General features: G+C 36.0%; 1 protein-coding gene and 3 long non-coding RNA genes across 10 annotated transcripts; 3 read left to right on the top strand and 1 right to left on the bottom strand.

The window, feature by feature from the left end:
- Positions 1-269: 269 nt before the first annotated feature.
- On the top strand, positions 270-27,697 carry si:ch73-30b17.2. Of its 4 annotated transcripts, none has more exons than XR_012407713.1 (4): positions 270-488; positions 11,505-11,666; positions 20,280-20,433; positions 26,197-27,697. It is a non-coding gene; the product is annotated as a si:ch73-30b17.2 (long non-coding RNA). The 4 variants fall into 4 exon arrangements; XR_012407714.1 differs by having other exon boundaries at positions 11,505-11,674; XR_011015926.2 differs by lacking the exon at positions 11,505-11,666.
- LOC141386207 (uncharacterized) lies at positions 5,907-7,629 on the top strand. The gene is made up of 3 exons (XR_012407719.1): positions 5,907-5,977; positions 6,836-6,941; positions 7,461-7,629. It is a non-coding gene; the product is annotated as an uncharacterized lncRNA (long non-coding RNA).
- LOC141386206 (uncharacterized) lies at positions 8,049-10,760 on the top strand. 2 transcript variants are annotated; one of them, XR_012407717.1, is made up of 3 exons: positions 8,049-8,188; positions 8,694-8,786; positions 10,077-10,760. It is a non-coding gene; the product is annotated as an uncharacterized lncRNA (long non-coding RNA). The 2 variants fall into 2 exon arrangements; XR_012407718.1 differs by having other exon boundaries at positions 8,054-8,188; positions 8,697-8,786.
- pou3f3b (POU class 3 homeobox 3b) lies at positions 15,239-18,647 on the bottom strand. Of its 3 annotated transcripts, none has more exons than XM_005168708.6 (2): positions 16,581-18,429; positions 15,239-16,261 (listed from the first exon to the last, which is right to left on the bottom strand). In XM_005168708.6, exons 1-2 carry the CDS (start codon positions 17,787-17,789, stop codon positions 16,148-16,150), a joined length of 1,323 nt encoding a protein of 440 aa, XP_005168765.1. In that variant the 5' UTR covers positions 17,790-18,429; the 3' UTR covers positions 15,239-16,147. The 3 variants fall into 3 exon arrangements, with proteins under 3 accessions (XP_005168765.1, NP_958855.2, NP_571177.2); NM_201447.2 differs by having other exon boundaries at positions 15,242-16,261; positions 16,572-18,647; NM_131102.3 differs by having other exon boundaries at positions 15,242-18,647.
- Positions 27,698-27,722: the final 25 nt, after the last annotated feature.

Raw genomic sequence — 27,722 nt, 5'->3', positions numbered from 1 at the left:
TTGCAATTACTATGTTGTAAAAGTTGGCCTGTCTAAATTATTTATTGTCACTTCAGGTGTCTTGTGGCCTACACTGAAAGCACCATTAAAGGCAGTTTGAATCAGCACCTTTGTATTATTATTATTATTATTATTACTACTATTATTATTATTATTATTATTATTATTATTTGATTTATTTTTTATGATTTATTTTTCTATCTTGCAGCGAAGAAAAAAACAATTTGTTGTGCGTTCTATTTCCGGCAATCTATGAAGCAAGCGGAAATGAGAGGAAACTGTCACTGAAGTTGTATGACTTAAGAGCATAGCCCCTGAGGCTTTTGCTAATTTACGAACGATTTTACTACAACTACTAAAATAACAGTAATTGAGGGAAACGTGACGCAAAGATTAAGGGCAATTTAAGTGCTACTAACCGTCGTAAAGCTTCGGTTAACCATCCATTATCCGTTTAAATTTCTCTGGTCGCGCAGGAAATCCTAAAGGTAGGCCTCTTTACTTAACTTTCCACTGTAATAGTATACAAAACAAATTTAATTTAGCCTATAAAAGGTGTCACTCTCAAGAGCTGAAGTTGGAAAGTATTTTCAGAAAACCTGGCGTCATTCATTAGGCCTAAGAACATGTATCAAAGAGTATATCTGTCTCATCCACATAAACGAATAAGTGCATTTTTACAAACTAATGTGGGTACTAACGTATTATTATTAACTAATAATTAAATTACTAACTAAATTGGGTTTATAAATCTGATGTATCTCATTAACATTTGAAAAGGAAAACAATTGTTTTTTTGGCAATAAGTCCTCCGAACAAAGCGGCAGATGGCGCTGTTGGGCCACGGAAGTGTTTGTATAAAGTGTAACGTACGGCCTTATAAAGCTAAATGTGAGTTGATGAGCTTCATAACACAGTGACTTGAAAAGGACGAGAATTTCTTCTTGTTTGTTAGTAGTTTCACCCCTAAAAACAAATGATCTGTGCCACTCTGGCTCAAGTAAATAAAATAAAGAAATAAACAAGCAAGCAGGCCTATTTCACATGATGAACATGTACTGTACACTCAAAAAATACGTTTGCTGTTTGTTCAAACGCTACTTACTTAAAATGAGCTGAAACAACACAATTCTTGAATTTTATTATTTTGTGGGGGGTGGGGGGGGGGCTTAATGTTTAGTTAAGGTCAACTTAAATGTTTAGTTCATACCAATTAAATTTGTATAAAATAATAAGTTATCATAATTGTTTAGTTCAATTAAATTAGTACAAACTAATAAGTTAACTTAATTCATTTATGTTGTCCCAACACAAATCGACTGTGTGAAACCCAGAATTTGTTTACAGCTACAACTACAAATAGTAAGCAAATAGAAACTTATATATTTTATTAAAATGGCACACACACAAACACACTTTTTGTTACTTTAAAAAGAAATTAGAGATCACCAAAGTAAATTCAGTTACCTGATTTAATGTCACTATAGTATTTTTTTAGAAGCCAAATAATAAACATCCCAATTAAATGTCAGCTAGCGTGCAAAAAAGTATCAAAGTTGTTTTTATTAATGTGTGGATTATAAACTATATGGTTATAAGAATGCATTAATTGGGTTTTTAAATAAATAAATGGATAAATAAATAATAATCAAGCAAGCAGTAATCACAGAACGGACATGCACTTTACTAAAACTAAAATACTAATATAAGGAAATACAAATGTGTGTGTGTGTGTATATATATATATATATATATATATATATATATATATATATATATATATATATATATATATATACATATATAATAAAAGTACACGCAAACACACACACAAACTTTTTTTCATTTAAAAATAAATTAGAAACCACCACAGGAAATTCAGTTACCTATAAATTATTGTCGCTATAGTATTTTTAGAAGCCTAACTGAACATCCCAATTAAATGTTTTTAAATGTTTCGAGTCAGCTGGAGTGCAAAAAAGTATCAAACTAGTTTTTATAAATGTGTGTATTATAAACTGTTATAAGCATGCATTCATTGAGATTTTAAATAAATAAATAAGAAAGCAAGCAAGCAGTCCCAAATCACAAGATGAACATGTACTTTACTAAAACTAAAATACAAATATGAGGTAATAAACACTTATATATTTCATTAAAAGTACACACACGTATGCACACACACACACACAAACATTGTATTAATGTAAAAAGAAATTAGAGGCCACCACAGTAAATTCAATTACCAAATTTACTGTCACTATAGTATTTTTAGAAACCAAACTTGGGAATCATCCCATTTAAATGTCAGCTGGATTTATCAAATATATTTGAATGTGTATAAACTATATGGATCTAGGCATGCATTCCTTATGACAATAACTAAATAAATAAACAAACAAATAGATAGATAAATATATAGCTTATTGTAAATGTTCTCTTATGTTAATTGGGTATATATTTTATCATGTATTTCTGTATCTGTTTAAAGGAATCGTTAAGGTTCATTGATGCCACCCAACAGTTTCTAAACTGTTTGAAGGTTTATTTCAAGTAATTGAAATGCCCTGAACCCTAGTTTATTGGTCCTTTCCCTCACCTTTTCGTCTGAGCCTCAAAACACAGAGACTTGAACTTCTCATTGTATAGAAAGGAAACCCCACACGTCACGTCACTCTGCATATATATTTCATTAAGCTCTATTCTCGCGCTCAGGAGCGGCGGAGGGCACGCGGTGCCAGCTCGCACTGCATACCGCATGGGCATATGATCCGGAGCGATCAGTTTCACCAGTGGTCAGAATGGTTCCGTCTCACCACGATTTTTTAAAGTTAGCCTCCATGTTAGTAACGAATAAAAGACCAATTTACGTTTTCGTGGTGAGGTATCGAACTGGATATACATCCTTTTAGGGTAGTCGCACTCTGCAAATAAGGACTCATTAGACACCACCAGGGACCCAAGTGACAGCAGCTAAACTCCCCAGATAGCATACAGTTCTGGGCCACATCTGGGCCAACTAAGGCACATATGGCTCACTTCTGGCAATGGCAGGAGACATATGGGCCAGATGTGGCCCGTATGTGTCACACCGGGTGTAGTATGAGTTGTGGCCTACTGTATGTGGGCCAGATGTGGCCCGTATATGTCACACCGGGTGTAGTGTGAGTTATGGCCTACTGTATGTGGGCCAGATGTGGCCCTTATGTGTCACCCCGGGTGTAGTGTGAGTTGTGGCCTACTGTATGTGGGCCAGATGTGGCCCGTATATGTCACACCGGGTGTAGTGTGAGTTATGGCCTGCTGTATGTGGGCCAGATGTGGCCCATATGTGTCACCCCGGGTGTAGTGTGAGTTCTGGCCTGCCGTATGTGGGCCAGATGTGGCCCGTGTGTGACACCCCGGGTGTAGTGTGAGTTCTGGCCTGCCGTATATGGGCCAGATATGGCCCGTGTGTGAACACCGGGTGTAGTGTGAGTTGTGGCCTACCGTATGAGGGCCAGATATGGCCCGTGTGTGACACACCGGGTGTAGTGTGAGTTGTGGCCTACCGTATGTGGGCCAGATATGGCCCGTGTGTGACACACCGGGTGTAGTGTGAGTTGTGGCCTGCTGTATGTGGGCCAGATGTGGCCCATATGTGTCACCCTGGGTGTAGTGTGAGTTGTGGCCTGCCGTATGTGGGCCAGATGTGGCCCGTGTGTGACACCCCGGGTGTAGAGTGAGTTATGGCCTACCGTATGTGGGCCAGATATGGCCCGTGTGTGACACACCAGGTGTAGTGTGAGTTGTGGATTACCGTATGTGGGCCAGATATGGTCCGTGTGTGACACACCGGATGTAGTGTAAGTTGTGGCCTGCTGTATGTGGGCCAGATGTGGCCCGTGTGTGACACATCGGGTGTAGTGCGAGTTGTGTATTTTTAGTTCCGGTTTAACTATAAATGAACGGGAGCCTTTGAAGTGGTTACAAATTATTAGAAATTGAAAATCAAAGTTAATTTGTCTTTCTAAGTCTGTACACTTTCGTTTTATGAAGTAGAAAATAGAAAATAAATATTGTAAATTAATGTAATGTGATGCAAGGATTTACATTTTTCCGATTGGCTACTTCTGCCAGTGGACTGCATCCCTAATGAGTGGGAGGGGCTTGCTGCTCAAACAAAACACAGACTCTGATGTGAAGCAGCAGCAGTTCTGTGTTTCCTGTGTTTATTAACATTATTGTCCCTCATCAGGCGGTGAAAGCGCTACACCTTCTCTGAAAATAATAACATCGCATGTTCTAAATAAGACTTTCTGAGATTGAAAATGATTCTTTAGGTTATTAAGAATAGGAATAAGCTATTGCTTATCCGGGAAAGTATATGTTTGTAACCTTATCACGTATTAATTCAGTTTATTTCCTCAATAATGGATTTATTTTTACTTTGAGGCTGCTATGAATATAAATTTATATTATCTGTTATATGTAAATGTTCCAGCATGATTAATATTTATAATTTGTTTTTTCATATTACCTGGTATGTCTATAAATGTCTATAAATGCAGTGAGTTTAATCATTTATTATGTTTTAATCCATTAATGTTTTGTTCCGTTTCTCCATTTGAATGAATTAAGACTGGGTGGATTTAATTTGCTATTAGTACTACTTTTTAATGAACAATTTTACAAATGAATTCAGAATCTAATAATGCTGAATTAAAGTGCTGTTTTCTTGGTTTTATTTTTTGCAATTCTACATTTTTATAATGATTTTGTTTGATTAAATGCTACATACAACATTGCTCTTTTTTATTTAATTTGAATATTAAGTAGATATAAATGTTTTGTTTATGAATAAAATAACTATATAGAAAAAAAAGTCAGAGAACTGAGCAATAGAATGTGAATAACATGAATGTGTTCGTGAATAAGCTGATCTTTCTAAACAACACAAAGTTTTATTTACTTATTCTAAAAAATAATTAAAATAAATTTGACCAATTTTAATGCGCACATCTAACCCCTCTCCTAACCCGACCCCTCACTTTGATGTCACTAGCTCTATTTGAGTGCATTGTTTCTGACATTGCATGTCAAACTGTGTGTCTCAGCTTGCATTTCCAAGTCTGCAATCAGATACTAATGCTTCTGCAACACAGCCCTGAGGGTACAATCCTCAGTGCTGGGAAACACCACGCATTATCTTATTCACAAACTACAGCCAATTTAGTTTATCCAAAATTCACTTATACTGCAAATTTTTGCTCTATGGAAAAAAAATGGAGGAAACCAACAGAAACAACATGCAAACTCAACATAGAAAGGCCCAAAAGTTTATCCTGGTTCTGTGTGTGTGCACCTGTAACAGCGTCAACAAATTTTATAGACAATATGCTATTAATAAGCATGTTAATTAGCAATTTGTTAATTGTAAATATATCTTAAAGTGTTATAGTTTTATATAAGAAGCTACTGAATATTAAAATTAACAGTAAATATTCTAGAATTACAGCATGTTACATAACAGAGCAAGGACATGTTCACAGTATGTCTAATAATATTTTTTTTCTTCTGGAGAAAGTCTTCGACTAGAATAAAAGCAGTTTTTAATTTTTTTTAAAAGTGTTTTAAGGTCAAAATTATTAATCCCTTTAAGCTATATATATTTTTTTCGACAGTTTCAGAACAAATCATTGTTATAAAATAACTTGCCTAATTACCTTACCCTAATATATGTAATATTTTATACATATATATATATATATATATATATATATATATATATATATATATATATATATATGTATGTATAATTATTTATTTATTTATTTATTTAAAAACATAATCATAAAACTGCCCCCTGGTGGCGAATATGTGTTTCGCTTCATCCTTGCATTACAGTGGAGTGGGCGGAGCCTCGTGAATGACGGTTATTTTTTTCAAACGAGGAAGTCAAGTCAAGTCCGCCATTTCATCTTCTTCTTTATTTTGGGTAAGTTATTATTTTAAAATCATATTTGTGAGATATTTGTCGTCAGGTAATGTTTTTATTTGTTAGAAAAGCCCCTGTTTTGAATAGTGATAAAACTGTAACTTATATGTGGATAATATGGCTAAAAACGGCTAAGAATGATGGCAGCCGTCAGTTCAGTAACGTTAATCTGTTAAGTTGATTGTGCTCGGCGTTTTAACAAATTCATTTAAGTTACAATTGTCCTTTTATTCGCTCGTCATTCCCAATTAAATGATCAATAAGACGTGTTATATGAAGAACAGCGTCGAAACGGGAGCTTGAATGAATGAATCATATGCTGTCCGTTTTATACAGTTGTAATTGGTGCCAAGTTCTGCTTTTGTACTGGTTTTAGCTTAAACACTGAACGAACAGTCTCTTTTTGATAAGTTAACGTTAATCTTAATGATCTTGATTTGCTTGTTAATGTTTGTTTTATCAAGTTTCAGCAAAAGTTTGCAGAGTAACGTTATGTGGTTCATGCTGGCCACTGTTGAGACTGGTCTGCATTAAAACATTTTTAAAGCCAAAACGTTTGAAAAAAAAATCCACAGTTGAAACGTGATGTGTTAAATGACTTATGAAGGAAATTAATTAACGTTAGCTAAAAAAGAAGGCTAAGTGTGTTATGAAATATTAAACCTTGTTAAAAAATAAAATCAATTGTGTTAAATAAGCTTAAAATCCATATCTTATGTTTTATATTACTTTAAAACAGCCTGGAAACTGAATTGCACCATTAATCTTGTACATATGTATCAAGTCCAAACCAATGGTTTTGTGGCAAGTAAAAATAATATTTTTATAAATTGATTGTATTTTATTAATTTGTTACAGAAGAGAAAGGAATCAAGCTGCAGCTGCAAGGATGCAAGCTGAAGGAAAGGACAACTCTCACATCAGTGCATTACTAATTGTTTGACTTCATCATCAAGCACACCAGGTACAATATTGTACATATTTTGTAACTTATATATGTCAGACTGGTTGTTGGGTACTGAAATAATATATTTTATGTTTCATCTATTATTAAAATATTACAAGGTTTTAGATTACAAGAAAAAATCTATTATTAAAAAAAATCTAATTTGAAAGAAAGTCTAAATGTTTCCACAAGGTACCTTATTGAATTGTTTTCTGAAAATGTAAAATTTGAAAGTAGTGGTGAGCTGGAAAAACATTTTATTTTATGTCAAAAGTAGATTAATTTACCTTTTATCGCATGTTTAAGTTATAATTTCAGAGTGAAAAATGTAAAAGAAAACCATTGAAAACAATGGCATAATGATTTTGCTTGTTCACAAGAGGTACTTGATTTATTTTTCCTTTAGTGATACATAAGTTTTTAAGACTAATGCTTGACACTTAAATTTTAAAGGGATAGTTCAACCAAAAATAATGACATCTTTTATCCTCCACTTGTTTCAAAATATTTTTTTTGTTCTGTTGAACATAAACTCAGACGGTGCGGTGGTACAGTGGATAGCTCTGTTGCCTCCCAGCAAAAATGTTTCTGGTTCGAGCCTCGGCTGGGTCAGTTGGCATTTCTGTGTGAAGTTTGTATGTTCTCACCGTGTTGGCGTGGGTTTCCTCCGGGTGCTCCGGTTTCCCCCACAAGACATGCGGTACAGGTGAATTGGGTAAGCTAAATTGGGTAAGCTAAATTGTCCATAGTGAATGTGTGTAAATGAGAGTGTATGGGTTTTTCCCAGTGATGTGTTGCAGCTGGAGGAGTATCTGCTGCGTAAAACATATGCTGGATAAGTTGGCTGTTTATTCCACTGTGGTGACCCCAGATTAATAAAGGGACTAAACCGAAATGAAAATGAATGAACACAAACCCAGTTTTTCCTACTATGTATATCAATAGTTACAGGTTTCTAACATTCTTCAAAATATCTGCTTTAGTGTTTAACAGATTCAAACTGCTTTGAAACAAGTAGAAGATGAATAAATGGTGGCAGAATAGTAAACTATATCTTTAAATGTTTTATTCTGTATGTTATGTGTATTCATATTTGTCTTGTCTTTTGTCATATTGTCCTTCTAGCTCAGATTGTGATGGACCTGGAATGCGACACCAGTTACTCTTAAGTCAAGAACCAAATGAAGCACCAGAGTACAGATTATGGAGGTATCTGAAGTTGAACTAACTGGAAGCAGGGAACCATACTAATAAAGTTCCTTTAGGTAAAAGCACCTGCTTTATTTTGATAGGAAGTATTTTTTATAGAGTTCTATTGTTTTATTCTTATTCTAATTTTATTTTATTCATATACTGAATGGAAGTCATTAAAATTTCACAACAAATGATTTGCAGATTGAATATAAAATATAATGACATTTTAATACATTATTTATTTTGGTTATTCTTTACATCTATATATGGGCAAGTATTTAATCAATGAAAATAATTTTAAACAACTTAACTAACCAAATTACTCTGTTGGACCCTAATATTTAAAATAGCAAAATCCTCAAACTAACACACTCTTGTGAATGCATTCTCACATTCATACACTCAAAAACACACATTCATACAACAGTCTGACTCACACACAACATCCTCTCTCACAGGTTTTTCTAGCAAACCTCCACCACAAGCTTGTCCTTTTATGCTGCTTTTATTTCAAACATTTTAGAGCATGATATAGTCCAGGTTTTTATCACTAAGTATTTTTTTTTTCCCATTCAGCAGGTTCCTTGTAAAGATGAACCCAGGGAAGGATCGAAAGTGGAGAAGACCAGATCAAGAAAGACCACATCAAGATCTGCGGTCAGTTCAAAGGTACTTTCACTAATTACCAAGATTTCAGACTATGAATTGATGAAGAAAACATTGAGTGTCAGATCTTCCTACATCGCCTAGCAAAAATTCTTCCCAGTATCTTGTAGTAGAAGTGATGCAGTCAATCGAGTTTACATTATTTCGTAAACTGCTTTCCGATTTAATAAAAATATATTAACCAAACTTGATTAATGTAACAATTTTGATGAAAAGGGCATGTTTTACTAGAGCTTTTAGCACAAAGGCACCCCCATCTTGGAATATTGCTGTGTTTGACGTCACGGGGTTGGTATGCTGGAAACGTTTTTGAATGAGGTATTTGTATTATTTATACATACAATAGTCTGTCTTAAAGCGTCACTAAATTGTACAGGCATTACAGGTCAAAGCAATCAGTTGTTATATTTATCAAAATAAACAATAAGGCTCTTAAAACACTGCTTTGAAAATGTAGAAAATGTAAAAAAAAAAAAAATTTAAATACCTTAACTGAAATGAAGTCATTTGTTTTATTATTTTTCAAATATCTATTTTTGTAAAGTCATTTGTTTATAATTATGTAAAAAAAATCCAAGTACTATAAAAGTTATTTAAGCAACAAATTTGCCAGATTGTAAAGGCAGACACAGAATGAGCAAACAAGAAAAAACGTGTAAAATGTGTAAATAAAAGGCTACATTTTAAATTTTTACATCTTTTCATCATATACGTAAAACCTTCCTAAGCTTGAAAATATATTTCCTTAAAATAAACTTCCTTTGTTAGTGCAAATTCCTTTTTAATTAAATTCCTTGTAATTGAACAATTAAACCATTCAAACAAGTTTACACTTATAAAAGGTCCGTAATGAAAATCAGATTTTTAAAACTAAAATAGTACCATGTACTTTTACTCTGTATTAGTATTATTTACTAAAATTTGTTTAATTTTAGCAATATAATAATATTTCTAGTCCTTTAATTTAATGGGATTTAATTTTCAGTTCTCCTTCCATCTACGAAAACATAAAAAAATTAATAATTTCACAAGCACATTTAAAATAGGTTTAATACTATGAAATATTATATTAATATTATTTTTTATTTTTTATAAATCGATAGGTAGTTCCTATGGAATGTTTTTATGTATTGCTGAGAATACATTTCAGGTGTTCAATGCGTTGCTTGTCAGTCTTAAAAATAAAAATAGGTGCTTAAAAAAAGTGCTTAAAAGTCCTTAATTTTAATCGAGTTGTGCCTGTATGTACTCTGCAAACAGCACCTTTTAATTGTTGTCTTCTCCTATTTTCAGGATGTTTTGCATTGGACTGTTTTTTTTGGATTTGACCCTTGCTCGCCCCTGACCTCACTCTTGGACTGCCCTGTTGGATTTTCAGTTTATTTTATTTATTTATTTATTTATTGGTTTTGGGTAGATGCTAATAAATATTTAGTTGTAATTATTTAAATAATATGTTTTTGTTAAATATGCGATTTCTGTGTTTGTTCTGTCTACTCATACTTGTTTATCTTTTTTCTGTAATTATCATTTGTTTATTTGACCCCTGCCTCGCCTCTGATCTTGTTTTTGGATTGCCCTTTATATACATTTTTAATTATTGGTTCTGGTTATATGGTTATAAAATATTTGTTAATTTAATTAATATGCATTTTATAAAAAAATATTTTTTTTTCTGTGTTTAATCTGTATCTATTTATCTAATTTGTATATACATTTGTGTTTGTATGTTCTTCTTATTCTGTATATCCACTTACCTAATTTTAACCTTTATATATATTTATTTGCATTTAATTTGTGATAATTCTGTATGCATTTATTTATCTAATTCATATATTTATTTGTATTGCTTTGATCAATCTGTTGTTGTTTTTTTTTGTATCCATCTATTTATATAATTTATATAAATTATATATTTGTATTTATCAATTTATATGCTTCCTTTAAAGCAATTTTTTTAAATAAAGCAATTTAAACTTAGCATTCCTTTTAATGTGATTTATATAGCTACCAAATGTAGATGTGAGCCACATCTAACCCAAAAGTCAGCCGCAACTGAACCAGATCTGGGCCAGATCTGTGAAATTGCATGGGCCGCATCTGGGCCAGATCTGAGAAACTGCATGGGCTGCATGTGGGCCAGATCTGAGAAAGTGCATGGGCCGCAGCTGGGCCAGATTTGAGAATGTGCATGGGCCGCAGCTGGGCCAGATCTAAGAAAATGTATGGGCCACATCTGGCCCAGATATGGACCATACTTTTTCTGAGATATGGCCCAGATCTGGTTCAGTTGTGGCTGACTTTTGGATCCTTATGTCAGCCACAATCAGGTTGAGTCATCGCCGTCATTCCGCGCGGTATGTGGGCCAGATGAAAATGGGGGATGTGGGCCATATCTGGGCCAGATGTAATTTGTTATCTGGGTCTGCACTATTATCTGCCTAAAGAGACTGGTACTCTACAGTAGCCTGATACAATTACTTATACAATGGATGATATTAATTAGATCTAAGACACACCAAAACACCACAAATAAAACGAATGGTCAATAAAATAATATATAAATATACGTGTAAATATGTTTGGTAAAAATGTTGCAACTTTACAAAAAACACCCCATATGTGGCTTTGGTGTGTCTTGAGTATTGAGTAAATGTGTCTGGTTATTGTTTCACATGACTTCAGGAGGCATGTGATGGAAATGTAATCTGTGGTTTGCAGAGGGAGCAGCACCTGCGCCCGCTGAACATGAACGGCGTTTACAGTGGGTCTCCAGAGGGAAAGAGAGAGAGAGAGAGGGAGAATGGCGAGTCCTCCAGACAGCACAACTGGGGACTTGCGTGGACTTCTAAGGGCCTTATGACACGCCGCGGCTGCTGAAGAGTTAGTCTGTGCGTTGGTTGTGTCTTGTGTTCTCTGGAACCTGTTTTTCATTTAGGATTTGTTTACATTTTTACGTGAATTTAGTTAAAGCAAATACAAAATAAACTATTGCTACTTGAGAATAAGCTGTAAAAACTACTATTACTACTTTGTTGTTGTTATTATTATTATTCATTTATATTATCATTATTATGTATTTATTTATTTATTTATTATCATTATTATTATTATTATTATTGTAAATCATTATTATTATTGGCACTTTCTGCATTAATCACGCAGATAATGTGTAGAGCTATATTTTAGGAGTATGCAAATGTATATGTAAATTACAAGAAATGCATGGCTACTAAAAATTCCCGAAACTTAATTTTACTTGCGCGTACTGAACATTTCCTAGTGTTAAGAGTCTGACTATTTCTTTTTTGTTTTTCTATTTTTAAACCACAAGAGAAAAAGTGAATAAAGAAATAGAAAACGACCTCAGTCTATCAGAAGCAAAAATTATTCTCTTATTTGCAGCATAAATAAATTAAAGGCAAATGACGCATATAATGACAGGATTTTGTCATGCTGTGATTTTGGATTAGAACAATACAGAGGTTTAAATGATACAATGAGTTCTGCTGTTTATTACCAACATGGTGACAATAGAACATGGATTAACAAAGGCGGTCTGGAGGACGTCTCCCCACTGAGAACTGTCCCATGTAAGAGCATTATGAATGTGCACAGCACGAGGGGTTAAGAGACTGAAAGAAACAAGTTAAAATTGAAAACGGGAATACCGTGGCCTATTTCTCTTCATCTAAAAATAGACTGCAAACTAGTCCTAAAAACTCATCGATTACTTCAACATTGTTTAACGGTAATTAACGTTGTGAATTTTAAGTAAAAAGTATGGCTGCTCTTGGTTGCTGTGATATTCTGTGCGATGTAATGTCTTGGATACAACTTTGGATTCTTCTTCTTCTTCTTATTATTATTATTATTATTAATATTTCTGTATTTATAGCACATAACTTTATGGGTGTCCGCCAGGCTGATTTCCTTTTTAAAATTACACGTCGTCAAAAATCTATTGAGCTAATGAGTTAAATAAACTTTTATGAACAGTATAGAACGAAAGTATCGTACAAACTTTATTTCCATTGTGAATATATTATTATTGTTATTATTATTATTATATAATTATTATTTTCATTTACTGCAATTGTTTTGTGTGGAAAAGTTTATTTCGCGTAACACAAGCGAGCCATTCGAGACCATATTGCAAGACTGTTTAGTTCATGTTGAAGCATGTTCAGTATTTTCAGAAGGTATATACATAATTATTGAATATATTCAAATATAGTTATTGTTACTTAGAATTTCTAGAGTAACCATTGTATTTGATAGCCGAAGTTATTGTACAGTGATACAATTTAATTTCTCTAGCAAGGTTTGGCAAGATGTAATTTTACAAGCTGAAATGCAAGGATATTATTATAATTTGGGCTAAATCATGGTGGTAGAAAAGGTTTTAAATGTTGCTGCACGTACACGAGCATTTATCGCTTATTTATGACGGAACCTCCAATTGTCTGAATATATAGTCTATGTTGCTCTAAAACGGTCTAAAACTTTTCTCTTGAACGGGATTTTCAATTATATCCATTCAAATAATTTAATTTCTCCCTCAATTACTTCCATAGTATATGCATGCAAGTATTTTATCAGTAGTGGATACATCTGAACACGTGGGCCGAAAGTCATGTGACTTACACTATGGAGTTTAGTGCAGCTTATGTCATCTGATACTGAACATATTTCAGGCCTTCTTGTATAGGCCTACTGGCCTGTACTGAAAGCTATGTAACTGTTAAATATAATCATATATTTAAATATATTAAATATATCTAGCTATTAAATATAATGATATACTTTTTAGGAAATATTGCTATTTATATCTATGACACGCAAACACTGAAAATAACGCATGGCATTGGACATGTTTTTTGTCGATTACCTTTTTTAAACCTGAAGGCTGCTTAATAATTAATGCTTCAAAGGATCGCGATATTTACATCTTAATTTAACCTATCAACCGCAAATATTTTTTTTTCTCCCACGTTTTCCTTCTCGAAATATTTGTTATGTTTTAAATGTATACCATATAGCCTACTCTGGATTTATTAAACTCATACAAAATTAGTTTTAAAGTTAGACATCAACTCTTATTATTAAGGACAAAGAGGAGGGGATTCTATAACATTGATTGAATTTAGTTGCTAAGCAACTAGTGTATGGGAATTCATCCGCGAAATTCAAATGTTAGGGAGTGAATTGCGCGTTTTGCTGAATAGTCGTCCCCAGAAAAAGTTGAAGCCATCACATTGTCTTTTTCGCCCGCTTGCGAAATATTTCGTCCGTTTTATTTATGGGACCTAGCTCCGAATAATTTCATCTCTAATATTTGGCTTACGTGAATAATATTAGGTATATAGCATAAAGTCACTTTATGACAGGTTTATACCAGCTAAAGTTTAAGGTATGAATTATATTACATGCCTATATTTTTTAGACTGGAGGCCACAGGTAACCCGTTGTGATGTCAGATAGAACTATTATGCTTAATTTTAACAAGACAGAGAATCTAGATATTTTTGCGTGGAAATTAAAACAAAATAGTTAAATTAAAAACTGCACAACATATAGGTGATCAAATGATCTAATAAGCTTATACGAAATTCAGAGTTGATCATTTCTGTTGTTGAGAACAATATGAAATATTCTAAAATTCAGCTAGGCCATTTCTTAAAACATTGCCTAATCGAAAATGCAATAAAATATATGCAGAAGCAAAATATTTGACTTGCATCAATATAAACTAGATTTTTTAAACGGGCTATTTTAGTATTTGTTTATCAGTATAGATGGATGGGCAGATATGAGAACATTTGAATTTTGCATGTGTAAAAAGGGTAAAAAAGCAAACACAGTTGTCGGGCTGATAGAATGCATGAGGATTTGACATTTGGCGTGAACGCTATAAAAAAGGGTAGGCTACATTACACAAAAACGCGTGTCACTGTAATCATTGGGTCTAAGCGTTCAACTTTTTCTGTTCTTTCTCTCGTGAGGTTTAGTTAACGTTGTTATCTCTATTAATTGTCACAGAAACACATTTCAGTCTGCTAACAAAATAATTATACATTAGAGTAATTTAAAGCGATGACACTTTTGGTGGTTTGTCTTGAGAAAAAAGGGCTTACTAGATATGGCAGAAGTTCTAGAAATGTTGAACTGCTGTATGCTTCCTATATTAAGGCCTGAACGATTGTCACGTTACAATGATCAATTTATGTATTTTAATAAAAAATGCATTTGGTGAAATATTTATAAGATGGCTGTAGTTTATTTAAACATGTATATGTTGTTGGCATAATAATAATAAAAAATCTAACCTGCATGTCAAAACATAAGGACATTGATATTCAGCAGTCATCATTTTAAAATGCATTTGGCTATAAATACAGCTCAGGGAGCATGTTAAAAATTACAAACAGCTATCTTAGGTACAACACAGAATCTTGTTTCATTCTAACAAATTTATTGTTCTCGATCATCTCTTACGGAATCACTACTGAAATTAAATTACAATCAAATCATCACATCAAAATATACCCTTATTACCTACTGTCAAAGTCAGCTCGTGTAGATTTGTGCTCTTTTATAAATGAGAATACAAAATTAAACAAAACAAAAAGGGTCAACAACGAAAATAGGGGGTGGGGGACATTTTACACAAGTCTGGGGGAAATAAATAACTGTTTGGAATAGTTCGTATGTATCCCGAATAAAATATTAAAACAAAGCATTTAATGAAAAATATTAAGTAAATAATTCCGATCAGCATCTGATCTAATGAATCTATATTGCCGGCTTTACATAGTCTTGTTTATTAAAACCTACCAAAGAATACTGCTTGGAAATGGCAGCACATGAAAACATCCACAGCACCAGCTCTGGCCCACTTGGCAACGGATGTTCGCACAGAAGGTTTTCAAAGAGGTGCAGCTGCGGAATATTAAGTCTTTTCAAAAGTCATCTTTGATTTAATTTTGTCCTCAAAAATCCACGTATGATTCAGTCCTTTACATAAAAAAACAACAATTTCAAAAGATGTGATCTTGGAGATCAGGGCAGTCTTTGTTTTGTTTTTGTAAGGATTGGAAGGCCAAAAAAAAAATCCATTCCATATTTTTGGATAATATCAAACCATGCAGTCTTCTCTGCCAAGTTGGATGGAAGCTTCGTGGATGCCACTGTTCTTCGCATTGTTGCAGCTGAATTTCATCCCTTTGTTTGAAGTTTAATGTCCCATAACAACATACACAATTGCCTGCGCCTTTTGCCTCTCAAACAAGACATGGGTGTAAAGGGGTAGGGGGCAAAAGAATGCGTTGTTCATTTCTAATTTCAGTTATTTGCAGTTGAAGTTAATGCGCCAAAATTACCTGGTGGAACGAACTTGTAGTTGTCACCCTCTGGTCGCCCGGTTCGCTCGGCCCAGTTAAACTTGCATCTTTTAAGTAATCTACTAAAAAATGTCCCTGAAAGAAAGAGCAGACAAAACCTTTTAGGTTAAGACATTTAAGGGCCTGGAAGAAGATTAGCGGGCGGTTTAGGGTTGGGAAAGAAAGAGGGGTGATTTTGTTTTTCTTGTGAAAAAAATATATAACACATCTGCAGTCTCAATAATCCCTCACAATCACAGTATCAAAATGTTTTGCTATCTTGATGATAGTCTGTGTTTTATCAGATTAGTCATATATAAAATATTTTTTAGTCTTGTATGCTGTTCTATGTCTCACTGAACATTCGTTTGCAGTCCATGGAGGGGGGCGGTGTATCTGCACTCACATTGCCGACCTGAGAATATACATCCTCCGGCGTCTGCGGCACTCCTGGGGGCGTCATCCTTTTCTCTTTCTGCCTCCGATTGCAAAACCAGACTCTCACCACCTCCTTCTCCAGCTGCAGGTTGTCCGCCAGCGAGGTTATCTCTTGGGCCGAAGGCTTGGGACATTTTAAGAAGTGACTCTCCAGAGCCCCTTTGACGCTCACTTCGATGGAGGTGCGCTTCTTGCGTTTTCTGCCCTGAGCCGCGATCTTGTCGATGCTGGTGGGACTGCCCGTGGAAGAGTCTGCTTCCTCGAGCCATTTGTTAAGCAACGGCTTCAGTTTGCACATGTTCTTAAAGCTGAGCTGGAGAGCTTCGAATCGACAGATTGTGGTCTGCGAGAAAACGTTCCCGTACAGAGTGCCCAACGCCAAGCCCACGTCCGCCTGCGTGAAGCCCAGTTTGATCCGGCGTTGTTTGAACTGCTTGGCAAAGTGCTCTAAGTCATCCGACGTTGGCGTGTCCTCGTCGGAGTGCGGGTCGTGGCTGTTCACTCCGTGATGTGCTTGCTGGTGATGTTGATGCTGGTGGTGATGGTGGTGGTGGTGGCTGCTGTGATCGAGCTCCGGGGTGTCGCCACGCACCAGACCCGGGTGTACAAGGCTTTGGCTGCCCGGCGGACTGAGCATGCCGTTCACCGTGAAGCCGCCAGGCTGCGAGTATATGAGAGACTGCTGCTGCTGCTGGCTCCCTGTTAGCGAAGGGATGTGGGCAGCAGTTGTGCTACCCCAGGCACCCGCGTGAGTCTGGTGGGGACCTAAATGTGGGGCCCTGTGATGCAGCGCAGTCCCAGAGTGCAAATCGTCTCTCCCAGAGTTATTTTTCACGTCCTGCTGCTGCGGACTGCCTGTCATCCCAACTGGGCTAGACGACCAAGGCGATCCGGCTTCAGCTGCGGCCACTGCGGCAGCTGCAGCCGCCGCTGCGGCGTGAGGCAAGGACGTCACCCACTGGTGAGCGTGGCTCAGCATATGTCCCCCGTTGCTCGCTGCCATTGCGCCCTGCATGAAATCACTTTGGACCATTTTAACCGTTGGGTCTCCTCTGTACCCACCGGACACTGAGGTTACTGCAGCACTGCCCTGCTGCATCCCACCCCCGGAGTCCGAGTGCACTATCGAGCCGGACGATAATATACTACTGCTGGCTAGATAAGGGTTGGAAGCCGCTGTGGCCATTCCGTTAACCTTATGAATATGTTTGCTGATCACCCCCTCCCTTTTGCAAAAACTTTTTTAATGCAGGCAAATTATATCTCATGAATTATTCAAACTTTAAAAGTCTGGCTTGTGTTTTGGCAAACACCATCAACAAAAAGCAAAGAGAAAGTATCTGCAGGCGAGTGGACGAAATCCGTCTCTTGAATAATTTGTGGATTCATATATTTCGAACATGAATGATTGAAACGATAAATTCCAATTTTATGACAGCGTTGAAAAGCCCTCGGAAATCAAACCGTCCTCCAGTCTGTGTTTTCTTTTTAAAATGTCTGTCTGAAAACAAACCAAAAGAGAGAAAAAATGATAGATTCAAAATTGTTTCAAAAACTGTCCCGCGAAAAAGTTCTGGCGCTTGAAGAAGTTGTAATGCCCTTAAAAATAATAAGTCCAAACGTATGTTCCGTTACCGAGTGGAAAAATATGAACGTGGTTCTTCCTCAATTCTTTTGTTATTTAGCCGCAGCGATTTCACTTGCTCCGTTTCTTTATTTCTTTTCTTTTGCAGATTCTTTTATGGTGCTGTAAAGTCTGTCTCTTTGTTCTGTTTTGATGTGTTTAAACCTGCCAAACCGCTCCAGTTGAAGTACAATCCAGTATTACAGTGCAAAGCAGTGTTGCATGCCTTCTTTCTCATTCGCTTGTTCTCTCTCCTCTCCCTCGCTCGCTCTCCCTCCCTCTCTTTCTCTCTCTCTCTGACAGTTAGCTCCGTCCCTCCCTCAGAGCTCGAGGACACACGAGTGTTTACCCTGTGCTGCGTACATCGTCCACGTCTTTTCCCCAAATGCGAGGAAGTCGGGTGTAAGGCTTTCGTTGATTGGATAGTACTGGCAAGATTGACAGGTCTAGAGAACTCGCTTCAGGCACTCAGACCCCCAGACCCCCCTTCCGGCTATTCCAATTGGTTGCTTTTGAATTTAAATAAATAAATCAAGATAAATGACTGAAAACTCAAAAAAATATATGGGAATACATAAATAAATCTACATTTAAGTATATTTTCTTAAAGTATTTGTCTTGTCAATAATTCAGCAGAGTAGACCTAACTATTAGTGTTTTAAGGGCCACGATTATAAAATGTAACATCTATATTATGCCAAGCTTTGGGATAAATTTAAATAAGAGTGATGAACAGTGACCTCTCACATATGCAATTATTCGATTTTTTTTTTTTTTTTTTTTTTTTTTGTAATTAAAATTTCAAAGTGGGTCTTTTATAAATCACACTGGCTGCATTGGGATCTGTTTGCTAAACTATAGGGTTTCACTCTTATTGACAAAAGCAAGTTCAAAATATAATTTATCCTCCAAATTATCTGTTACAAATTTTGAACTCAACCAAGCCAGATAATATAAACATATCGACGCAATAACCCTCTTAATTGCATCACACCGACTACTACAACATACTCTGTACCCTCGGCCTCTTAAGAGTTAACGAGACGACTATGCGATGCTTCCAAGCGGAAACAGAGGCAGCTAAACACAAGAAAGGCATGGGGAGAAAGTGGCAACCAAAACGAATGCAAACTGAGCAGTCCTTTGGGGATTTGCAAGAAATGCCTTCTAATTTAACTACCAAGATCAACTAGCGATAGGCCAAACTCGTCATTCGTTTTTAAATTTGGCGCTGAATTGTTTAGACGTTTACCATCCGACCCCTACGACATATGGATTCACCCAGAGGTATAAATAAAAGTGCAAGTCCAATGAAAATTTCCACTGATTGACTTGAGCTTCAGCATGCAAGGGAGGTGTGACACCTGGTGTCAAAGGATGTTCTTGTTTATGAACTACTCCTAGCATAATACGTATCATTACGTGCATGAAAAGGCAGGCAAACATACACGTAAACCAATGCACCATTTAATCATTCCAAATGGTATTGTGACAGAAAAGCCTATGTTAGATTTCATTTAGTACTGGCGTATTGGGTGTAATAACACTGAATCAGGTTTTGTAGAAAACCCAAGAGAGGAATAGCACTCCCCTTCCCAGAAGATTTCATTTGGATCAGACTCAAAAACCGAGAGAACCTCGTGGATTTGTTTACATTGAATGGCAAAGTAGGGCCACCGCCACGGGGCTGTCTATTCATTAATTTCCAGCAGATTTTCGTCTAAATTACTGCTATGCATTTCATACTGCTCGCTTTCAAAGGACGTCTCGTGCGGCCATAAGAAACGTGATAGCCAGTGTGAGGAAAGGGATTCACTCACTAAGGAGTCAAAGCAATTTCAAACGTTCAAGCCTTCAACTTTTGAAGTTTCATGTTTTTATCTGAAAAGTAGGCTGTTTATTATTTATTTGTTTATGTAACAAGGTCCCCGTGTTCCCTGCTGGGGAGATCATTTGTTTTCTGTGCAAGTAGAGAGGGAAAAATCCCCAAGTATAACAAGAGACGAACAGTTAGTGCTGATTTTCATTTGCATAAATTTTCATATATTTTAGTGAAAATAATAGCGGTGCAGAGGAGAGCTCCGCTCAGTTGAGTCAGAGGGAAGAAAATCTTAGGAAGGACCAAAACGGAGGGAGAGAGCCGGTCACTGATGGACGAACAATGCAGCATTTGAGACATTTTTTCCAGTTATCATGGAATCTTACGGTAAGTGAAAATAAATCAGTATTCACCGTGCTTAAAAAACTAGACTGCATACTATACCTTAATGATTATTCTTTTATAGGCTAGCTATCTATCTGCCACCTTTATTTATATATATATATATATATATATATATATATATATATATATATATATATATATATATATATATATATATATATATATATTGTTCGGTTGCGAAATCTTTTTTTTTTTTCGTGTAAAAATCAATAAGACTGTTTAGCTTTATAAATAGCGAGCAGACGGTTAAGCTGCTGTTTTGTAGTGAATGTCCAGTGGAGAATGTGCAATCAATCAAATTCAAACAGGAGACCCTCGGTGGAATTCTCGGTGGAGTCGCGTACAAGTGGATATCAGGTCGTTTACATAAATCGATCTTCTACTTCTGTGCCAAAGTTTGATGAAACTTGGTCTCCGGCACTGGCTTATTTTGGAGCGCGCGATGTATAACGCGAGACGATGGGCGAATGACGGCAAGGACTTCAGTTGTTACCGAGAAAACACCGCACATGAAGGCTAACTAAGCAGAATCTAGCTGATCTTGATCATGGCAATGAAAAGATGCGAGTGTGCGAGAAAGCTTTGCTAAAATTAAACGAGACCGAAACAGAAGCAGTATAAATTATAAACATTTGCTGCGACTAAAATGTACAGAGTTACAAAGCAAAATTTAGTTCGAAATGTTAATAGATTTATTATAAAAAAATGTAATATACAAACATAACGAAAACCTTTCCCCTCGATATTTCTTGGGTTAACTTGTGTGCCCTCCCGGTCGAAGATGCCATCTCTCTCGCAGCCCCACTAAGACCGTTTGTTTCATTCATGGGTAAAGCATTTCTGAACCCTTCCTCTTGGTTGCTATGGTGAGTGGAATAAAAGAGGGAACACTGGTCGCATTAAGCTATATGTTTGTGCACTGGAGTCGAGATGAAAGAGCCACAGTCAAGCCAAGAACACTGCCATTGCGCCAAATACACATCTCAAATTCGTACATGTCTTTAAAAATACAAGCGCGTACAAAAAGATGTATAAAAAATAACTGAAATCAGCATAACCTTAAAAATTAGATCCCTCACTTACGCTTGACATTGACGTATGGAGAGTATTTTGTCACCAGCAGGTGTCGCGCTTAGTCAGCATGGTAAAGGCGCTAATGGTGAGTAATTGGGGTATTGTCCTTGATTATTGATTTATTCTTATTTTTTGAGGTGAAGCATAGGGTACCGATGTCGTAAAATGATACCTGTTGGAGAAATATTGCGCAAAATCACCAACGTATAATTAATTTATTTATAAAACATTCATTTAAATTATTGTTATTGCTAAAACAACAACAATGTAGGACTTAATATTAATGTTGCATGCTTTGAGAAATTATTCAGTGCAATCTTAGAACTGATTCATTCTACTTTGCAAGTCCCTGTAATCCTGACTTTGATTGATAACGTGGACGTGCTTTTTTCTTTAAGTTTATTAAATGGTTTCGCCGAGGTTAACAAATAAACATTTTAAACAGTTAGCCTACTTCATTATATGTGTTAGACATTTACATAAATATTATTGTGTAAAATGCTGATGGAATGAGTTTTAAAATGCATTTAAAACGTGTGTATATCTGACGTTATCATTAAGTGTTTTAAAGTAAAAAAAATAAGTAAAACGAATTGTATTAGCTCTCTAAATATCATAAAAATGCGCGCATGCTTGATCATCCACTTGCATATTTGAATAATTTATTTATTTATTTATTTATTTAATTTTTTGCATTACGAAAAGCACACGGTGTATGCATGTATCTTAATATGAATAAAAAATTAGGATTTTTAAAATCCAAAGAAAACATCTTTCAAAATAGGTTATTATTTTCATAATGTAGGCTAATGAATGTGTGTTTTGAAGAAAGACAATATATGTAACAAAACATTCTGCTGAATTGTCACTAATTTGAGAAGCAAACCTTCAAAGCGCTAAGCTCATGTCTGACAGCGTGAAATTGTAGGCCAAAGCTCTGGCGTCCTCCCAAAAAAACAGAATGCACTGTGCCTTATTTACTCTTAATTCCGGTGGATAACTTGTCATAGTGGGACATTAATAAAATGAGAAATAAAACATTACCGACGAATAATACGAATATTGTATAATTTTAGCCTATATATGATATATCTGATTTTTTATTTTTATTTTTTAATTTTAATTAAGTTAATTAATTTCTAACTCTTGTTTTATTCATTTTTTATCATTGGCCTGAAAGTGTCCGTCTTTCATTTAAAGGAAAATAGCACTGGACAGGATTATTTAATACAGCCAGTTTCAAGGTTTCATTTGCCACATTTTTTACACCGACTAAAATGCGAATCATTTTGAAACAAATTTGTTGTTATTTAGAAGAAAACTAGAAATCGAAATAAACCAAAAAGAATACTGCATCGCATTTCTATAGCATTTTTCCCTTTCCCCTCCTAAATCGGATAAAAACTATTTGGAATCAGTCTAAAATCTTTAGTACTAGTCGGTCAGCGAGGAAGAGTAATCGACTGGCCGATGTCATTTGATAATTTATGACTGCCAATGACATTATTTTTTATCCTTGTTCTGTACATGGAAGCCCATAGAGTGCGTCACGTCGTTCCGCCTTGTTTATTCCACTGCTCCCCTGTGCATCATTTCCCGTAGCACCGGCGCAGGAGGCGCGCTGCTCATGACCGAAATGGCGAGAAATGTTTCAGAGCTCTGTCTTACACGAAGATTATCCGGGCTTCATTATTCGTAAACATTCTAGCCAGCCCCTTATTGATTGCACTCTCCCCCATTGGAAATCAATGCAAATGTCATAATGTGCTTTAAATGATATGTGGATGCAACATAATATTGCTTCCATGCATATATATATATATATATATATATATATATATATATATATATATATATATATATATATATATATATATATATATATAAGTACATAATGTGTGTATGTGTGTTTGCACACACACACACACATATATATATATATATATATATATATATATATATATATATATATATATATATATATATATATATATATATATATATATATATATATATTCAACTAAAAAATCACTGAAAAAAAAAAAAATATATATATATATATAGCTTCCATCAGATACAATTTTTCTGATGCTATCACTCAGGACCCCAGCCTCAAATTTCATCCATCTCAGGATTTGTGTGATGTGACAAGCAGCTGTCTGTTCCTTGATATGGATGCTAGTCTTCCTTCTCTCTCTTTGTGTGTGTGTGTAACTGACAGTTCTCTCTTAACTGTCCCATGTGGACTAACAATATCTTTTGGACATCTTATAACAGACTCTGCACTGATTACAGCTGCAGGCCACAGTATAATCTAACTCCTACTGTCCCATTATAGGTCAGCGGCACTTTCCTGAAACACTTGATTATATATACATGCTGAGATTATCTGATATTTCGTCTTAATTATGCATCAGCATATTAATCTGATGAAAAAAAAGTTGCTGGAGCACTGTGCATGCCCTCTACCATTTAAAATGTATCCATTGTGTGCGGACTGAAGTGGTGCCCTGCATGTTTTTGTTTGTCAAACAGCACCGTTCCCTGAGGAGTGTGGTTTGTGGTACCTCCCTGCTCAGGATTACATTAATCAAAGCATTTATTTCCCCAGAGATGCACAGCACAAATCACCCAAAATCCCAATCAAATTGAATAACAGAGGAAGCACGCATTGGAAGTGACCTCTCTGCTTTTTCTGTTGCACATTTTATGGATAAAAAATAAAACGGATCTCTTCTGCTTCACTCACGAATAGGGTTTGTCTGTGTGATATACTCAATAACTGTAGGTGTGTACATGGAAATCTTATGCCACAGCCAGACATTGTGGTTTTCAGTGATGAAACATAGATGTTAGGTTTCAACAGAGTATATCTTACAGATTTAAGGATTTGCTGTTGGCTGCAGAAAGTACAGTCTTGTAGGTGAGACAAACCCACTGGATGAGAGCAGTCTCACTCCTCGGCATTAAACAAGAAGATCATTTGCAGAGGAAATCATTGCTTTTATGCCCGAGTTACAAAATGAGTGCGTTCGACTAAACCGTCAACACAATAAATCCACTGCAAAGTCGTGTGGCTTAATAAATATTGCTTGCAATACGAGGCCTATTACAGGTACTGCAAATAAAATAATACAGCTGTTCCTCATGTGTTGTTTTAATGTAACTAGCGTGCCCCGTTTGAGATTCATGGCGAAAATGGGAAGGAAATGCGAGGCTGTTTATGGCAGTGCAGCATGTTGAAACACAAATTTAGCTCTGCTGCTTTCAGCCCGATCAGGGATAAATGATGGAGCCTGTCCTGGAGTGGGTTACCAGACGGGAACGCTAACTATGCTAGGGAGGTGATGGAAACTGGAGCATTTTAGTGTAGATACTTTTGTTTTTGACACACAAGTCATAATACATAAATAACAAAAGCATTTTTCTGTCTATTTTGAGCAGTAAAATAAAAGGGCAGTGCATGACTAACAAAATGACAGAGTAAACGTGTAAGCAACTATATAAAATCTGCTTTTTTGTATGTGTGGGCACGCTCGGTTGTCAGAAAATCATTTGTGTGTGTCATCTTAATTACGTTCCCACCCACAGCAGGAAAAAAAATGGGTTTACATACGTCTGTATCCGTATTTTGGCATCCTATATGTTTCCCCAAACCTCTAAGCCTTTCCTCATTCTGAATCTCCAAAAAAATTCCCTCTCTTTGTCTCCTCCTCTAATTCTCTCCCTCTTGGTCCACTCACGCATACAACCCACAGGGTCACAAAAGCATCGTTCACCAGCCTTCTAGAAGTGGCCTGACCTTCTGCCAAACTACCTACCACACATTACTCATTACTCAGGCCGGGCACATGGACAGCCCCGAAGCTAAAATGCTGCCCTTAACTCAGGCAACATGCATCATTCTAAACTCCTCCAGTTCGCTCTCACTCACTTTTATTAAAATGTGCATGCTAAAGGTGCAGCGCAGTGCTTAGAGGCTGAATAATGGCTACAGTAAGCTAAGGAAACATATGTGTCTCATGTGGAAGGTGGAAAGGTCAATGAGTCTAATTTCTGGTATGCACGATAATGGCTATACAGTGCACCCGCAGTGGGTGATACAGCTGCACATTTCTATCGAAACCTCATGTCATATATGCAAAAATACTCCTTTAGCATATACTGAAATGATGAAGGAAATAGAATTGACGACGGCTGTTGTGGCTAAGCGAATTGAAATAAACAATCTTACATGTGTCTTAACAGGTACCTTTGTTTTGGGGTTTGCATACATGTGAGTGAGTAGATAAGAAGGCAAAATGTAGCCAATGAGTATAGGTTTCTTTTAGCACCATAAGTGTATCCGAAATCATATGTTAAAAAATACACCTAAAACATAATATCTAAGCATATATCAGCAACCAAAAAAAAAAAAAAAAACAATCTATCTATCAAAAATTTTATTTGCTTGCTTACATAGTACATTTGCTCTCAATTTAAGGATCAGTCACCCAAATAAGTGAAAGGCATATGATCAGATATCCTGTTAAACTTTATTAGTGAAAGTGACACCTGGAGAAAAGAATAGATGCCTGGCTGGATTCAAAAGGTGTATGGCGTGCTGTTGAAAGAACATTTGTTCAAAATGCAGTTTGAACCGATTCTTATATTTTATCATTTCTATTGCAGATCCGGAGCTTCAACTCTCTCACCTTCCCTCCCTTCTCCAGGGAGAGGGGCCTCCTTTCTACACTGGACCCAGACTCTATCTGCTGTAGAGGGACAGAGTGGCCACGCTGTGAGCACACACACATACACACACACACACACACACAGATCCCACTGCTTCCGTTTTCAGCTTACACTGCTGCTGGAGCTGTTAGCCTGCCGGCTATTTTTCTTTGAGAGACTATAAAAATATGCAAATGCTGTTGTTAAAGAGAACAGTCGAGTTTTTTATTTATTTTTTTTCTGCTCGCGCCCCTTGTCTGCAGAGCAAAGGGCGGAAGGATTCACTTTTGTCCCTCACTTTGTTTATAAAAAGACTGGGGAATTAAGAGAGCGACAGCGACAGACCTATCATAGACATGTTTGAAATGACCACATACAGAATAAAATGTTTTATTTACAAAACTGAGAGAGATCAACTCTAAAATACTCTTTTTTTTTTTTTTTTTTTTTTTTTTCATTCTTTGCACCTCTCATCATGGCGGACAGGCCTTAAACACAAAGCATCAACCGTTTTAAGAATGTAGGAAAAGTACAGGGTGAATTTGTAAACCCCTCACGGTGCCGCGAACACTTTTTGAAGTGATTATGAAGACAGTTCAGATCAAAGGCTTTGACAACTCTGAGTGCCCGCCAAGACTGAGCCCCTGTAATCGCACAGAGCCCTCCGTACAACACAGCTCACACCCCTCAAGCACCCGGCAGAACGCAACGCCACACTCACGCATAAACAGATTATCAGGGGACAGAAAACGGCTGGAAAGTAAATATGGGATTAGAATTTTCAAACTGAACCGCACCAATATAACCAAGGAGATTAGCCAAACATTTACAGGTAGATATTAATTATTGGCGTCTGGGAGATGATGGAAAAAAAAGCGAATTAAAAAATGCCTTGCAAATGTTTTAAAAAGCCGGGTCGCTATATATTTCATAATGCCCATTGTATTCAACATATCAAATGTATTAAATTACTGCCATGATTTTCTAAAGAGAAACGGGAGAAAAGAGAGGGAGAGAAGGAGAGCGAGCAGAAAGTGCTTTGTTGAAGTCAACAAACTCTTATATTTTTATATAATTATGTGCTCTGCTGTGCGTAACTGCTAGGCAGCATTGTAACAAATGTCCATCATTGGCTCCATTAGCCCTGCAGACAGACGGCCATTACGTTTTGCTCAGTATTTTGCTAACACTATAAAAAAAACACATCCCGAACAAAACAACAATACTCATAGGGATTTTATTATCTTTGTATCCACGTAATGTCACAGAATTCGAAGCAATGTTTCACACACTCTTAAAGTCAGCATGTGCTTATATGTTAACCATCTTGAACCTGTTCTCCACCCTCTTCTTTCATGTACGGTCATTTAATTGAACGTTTTGCTTTTGTCAGTGTATTCACTGTTTTGTGGTACTGCACTGGTGCTGATGTGAAACAATAAAGTGTGTGTGACAGCAAGTCCCCTCTCTGCCTCATGTTTACG

This window comes from Danio rerio, chromosome 6, assembly GCF_049306965.1.
Source record: "Danio rerio strain Tuebingen ecotype United States chromosome 6, GRCz12tu, whole genome shotgun sequence".
NCBI classification, from domain to species: Eukaryota; Metazoa; Chordata; class Actinopteri; order Cypriniformes; family Danionidae; genus Danio; species Danio rerio.
Note: the sequence above shows the minus strand (reverse complement) of the source record. Positions and strands in the feature narration are given on the sequence as shown.

Excerpts from the sequence above, each read along its gene's own strand:
- pou3f3b (NM_201447.2), bottom strand. The coding sequence starts at position 17,789 with ATGGCCACAGCGGCTTCCAACCCTTATCTAGCCAGCAGTAGTATATTA. Across the intron at positions 16,262-16,571 it reads TATATTCTCAGGTCGGCAAT|GGACATTTTTTAGTAGATTA; the intron begins GTGAGTGCAGAT and ends TCTTTCTTTCAG.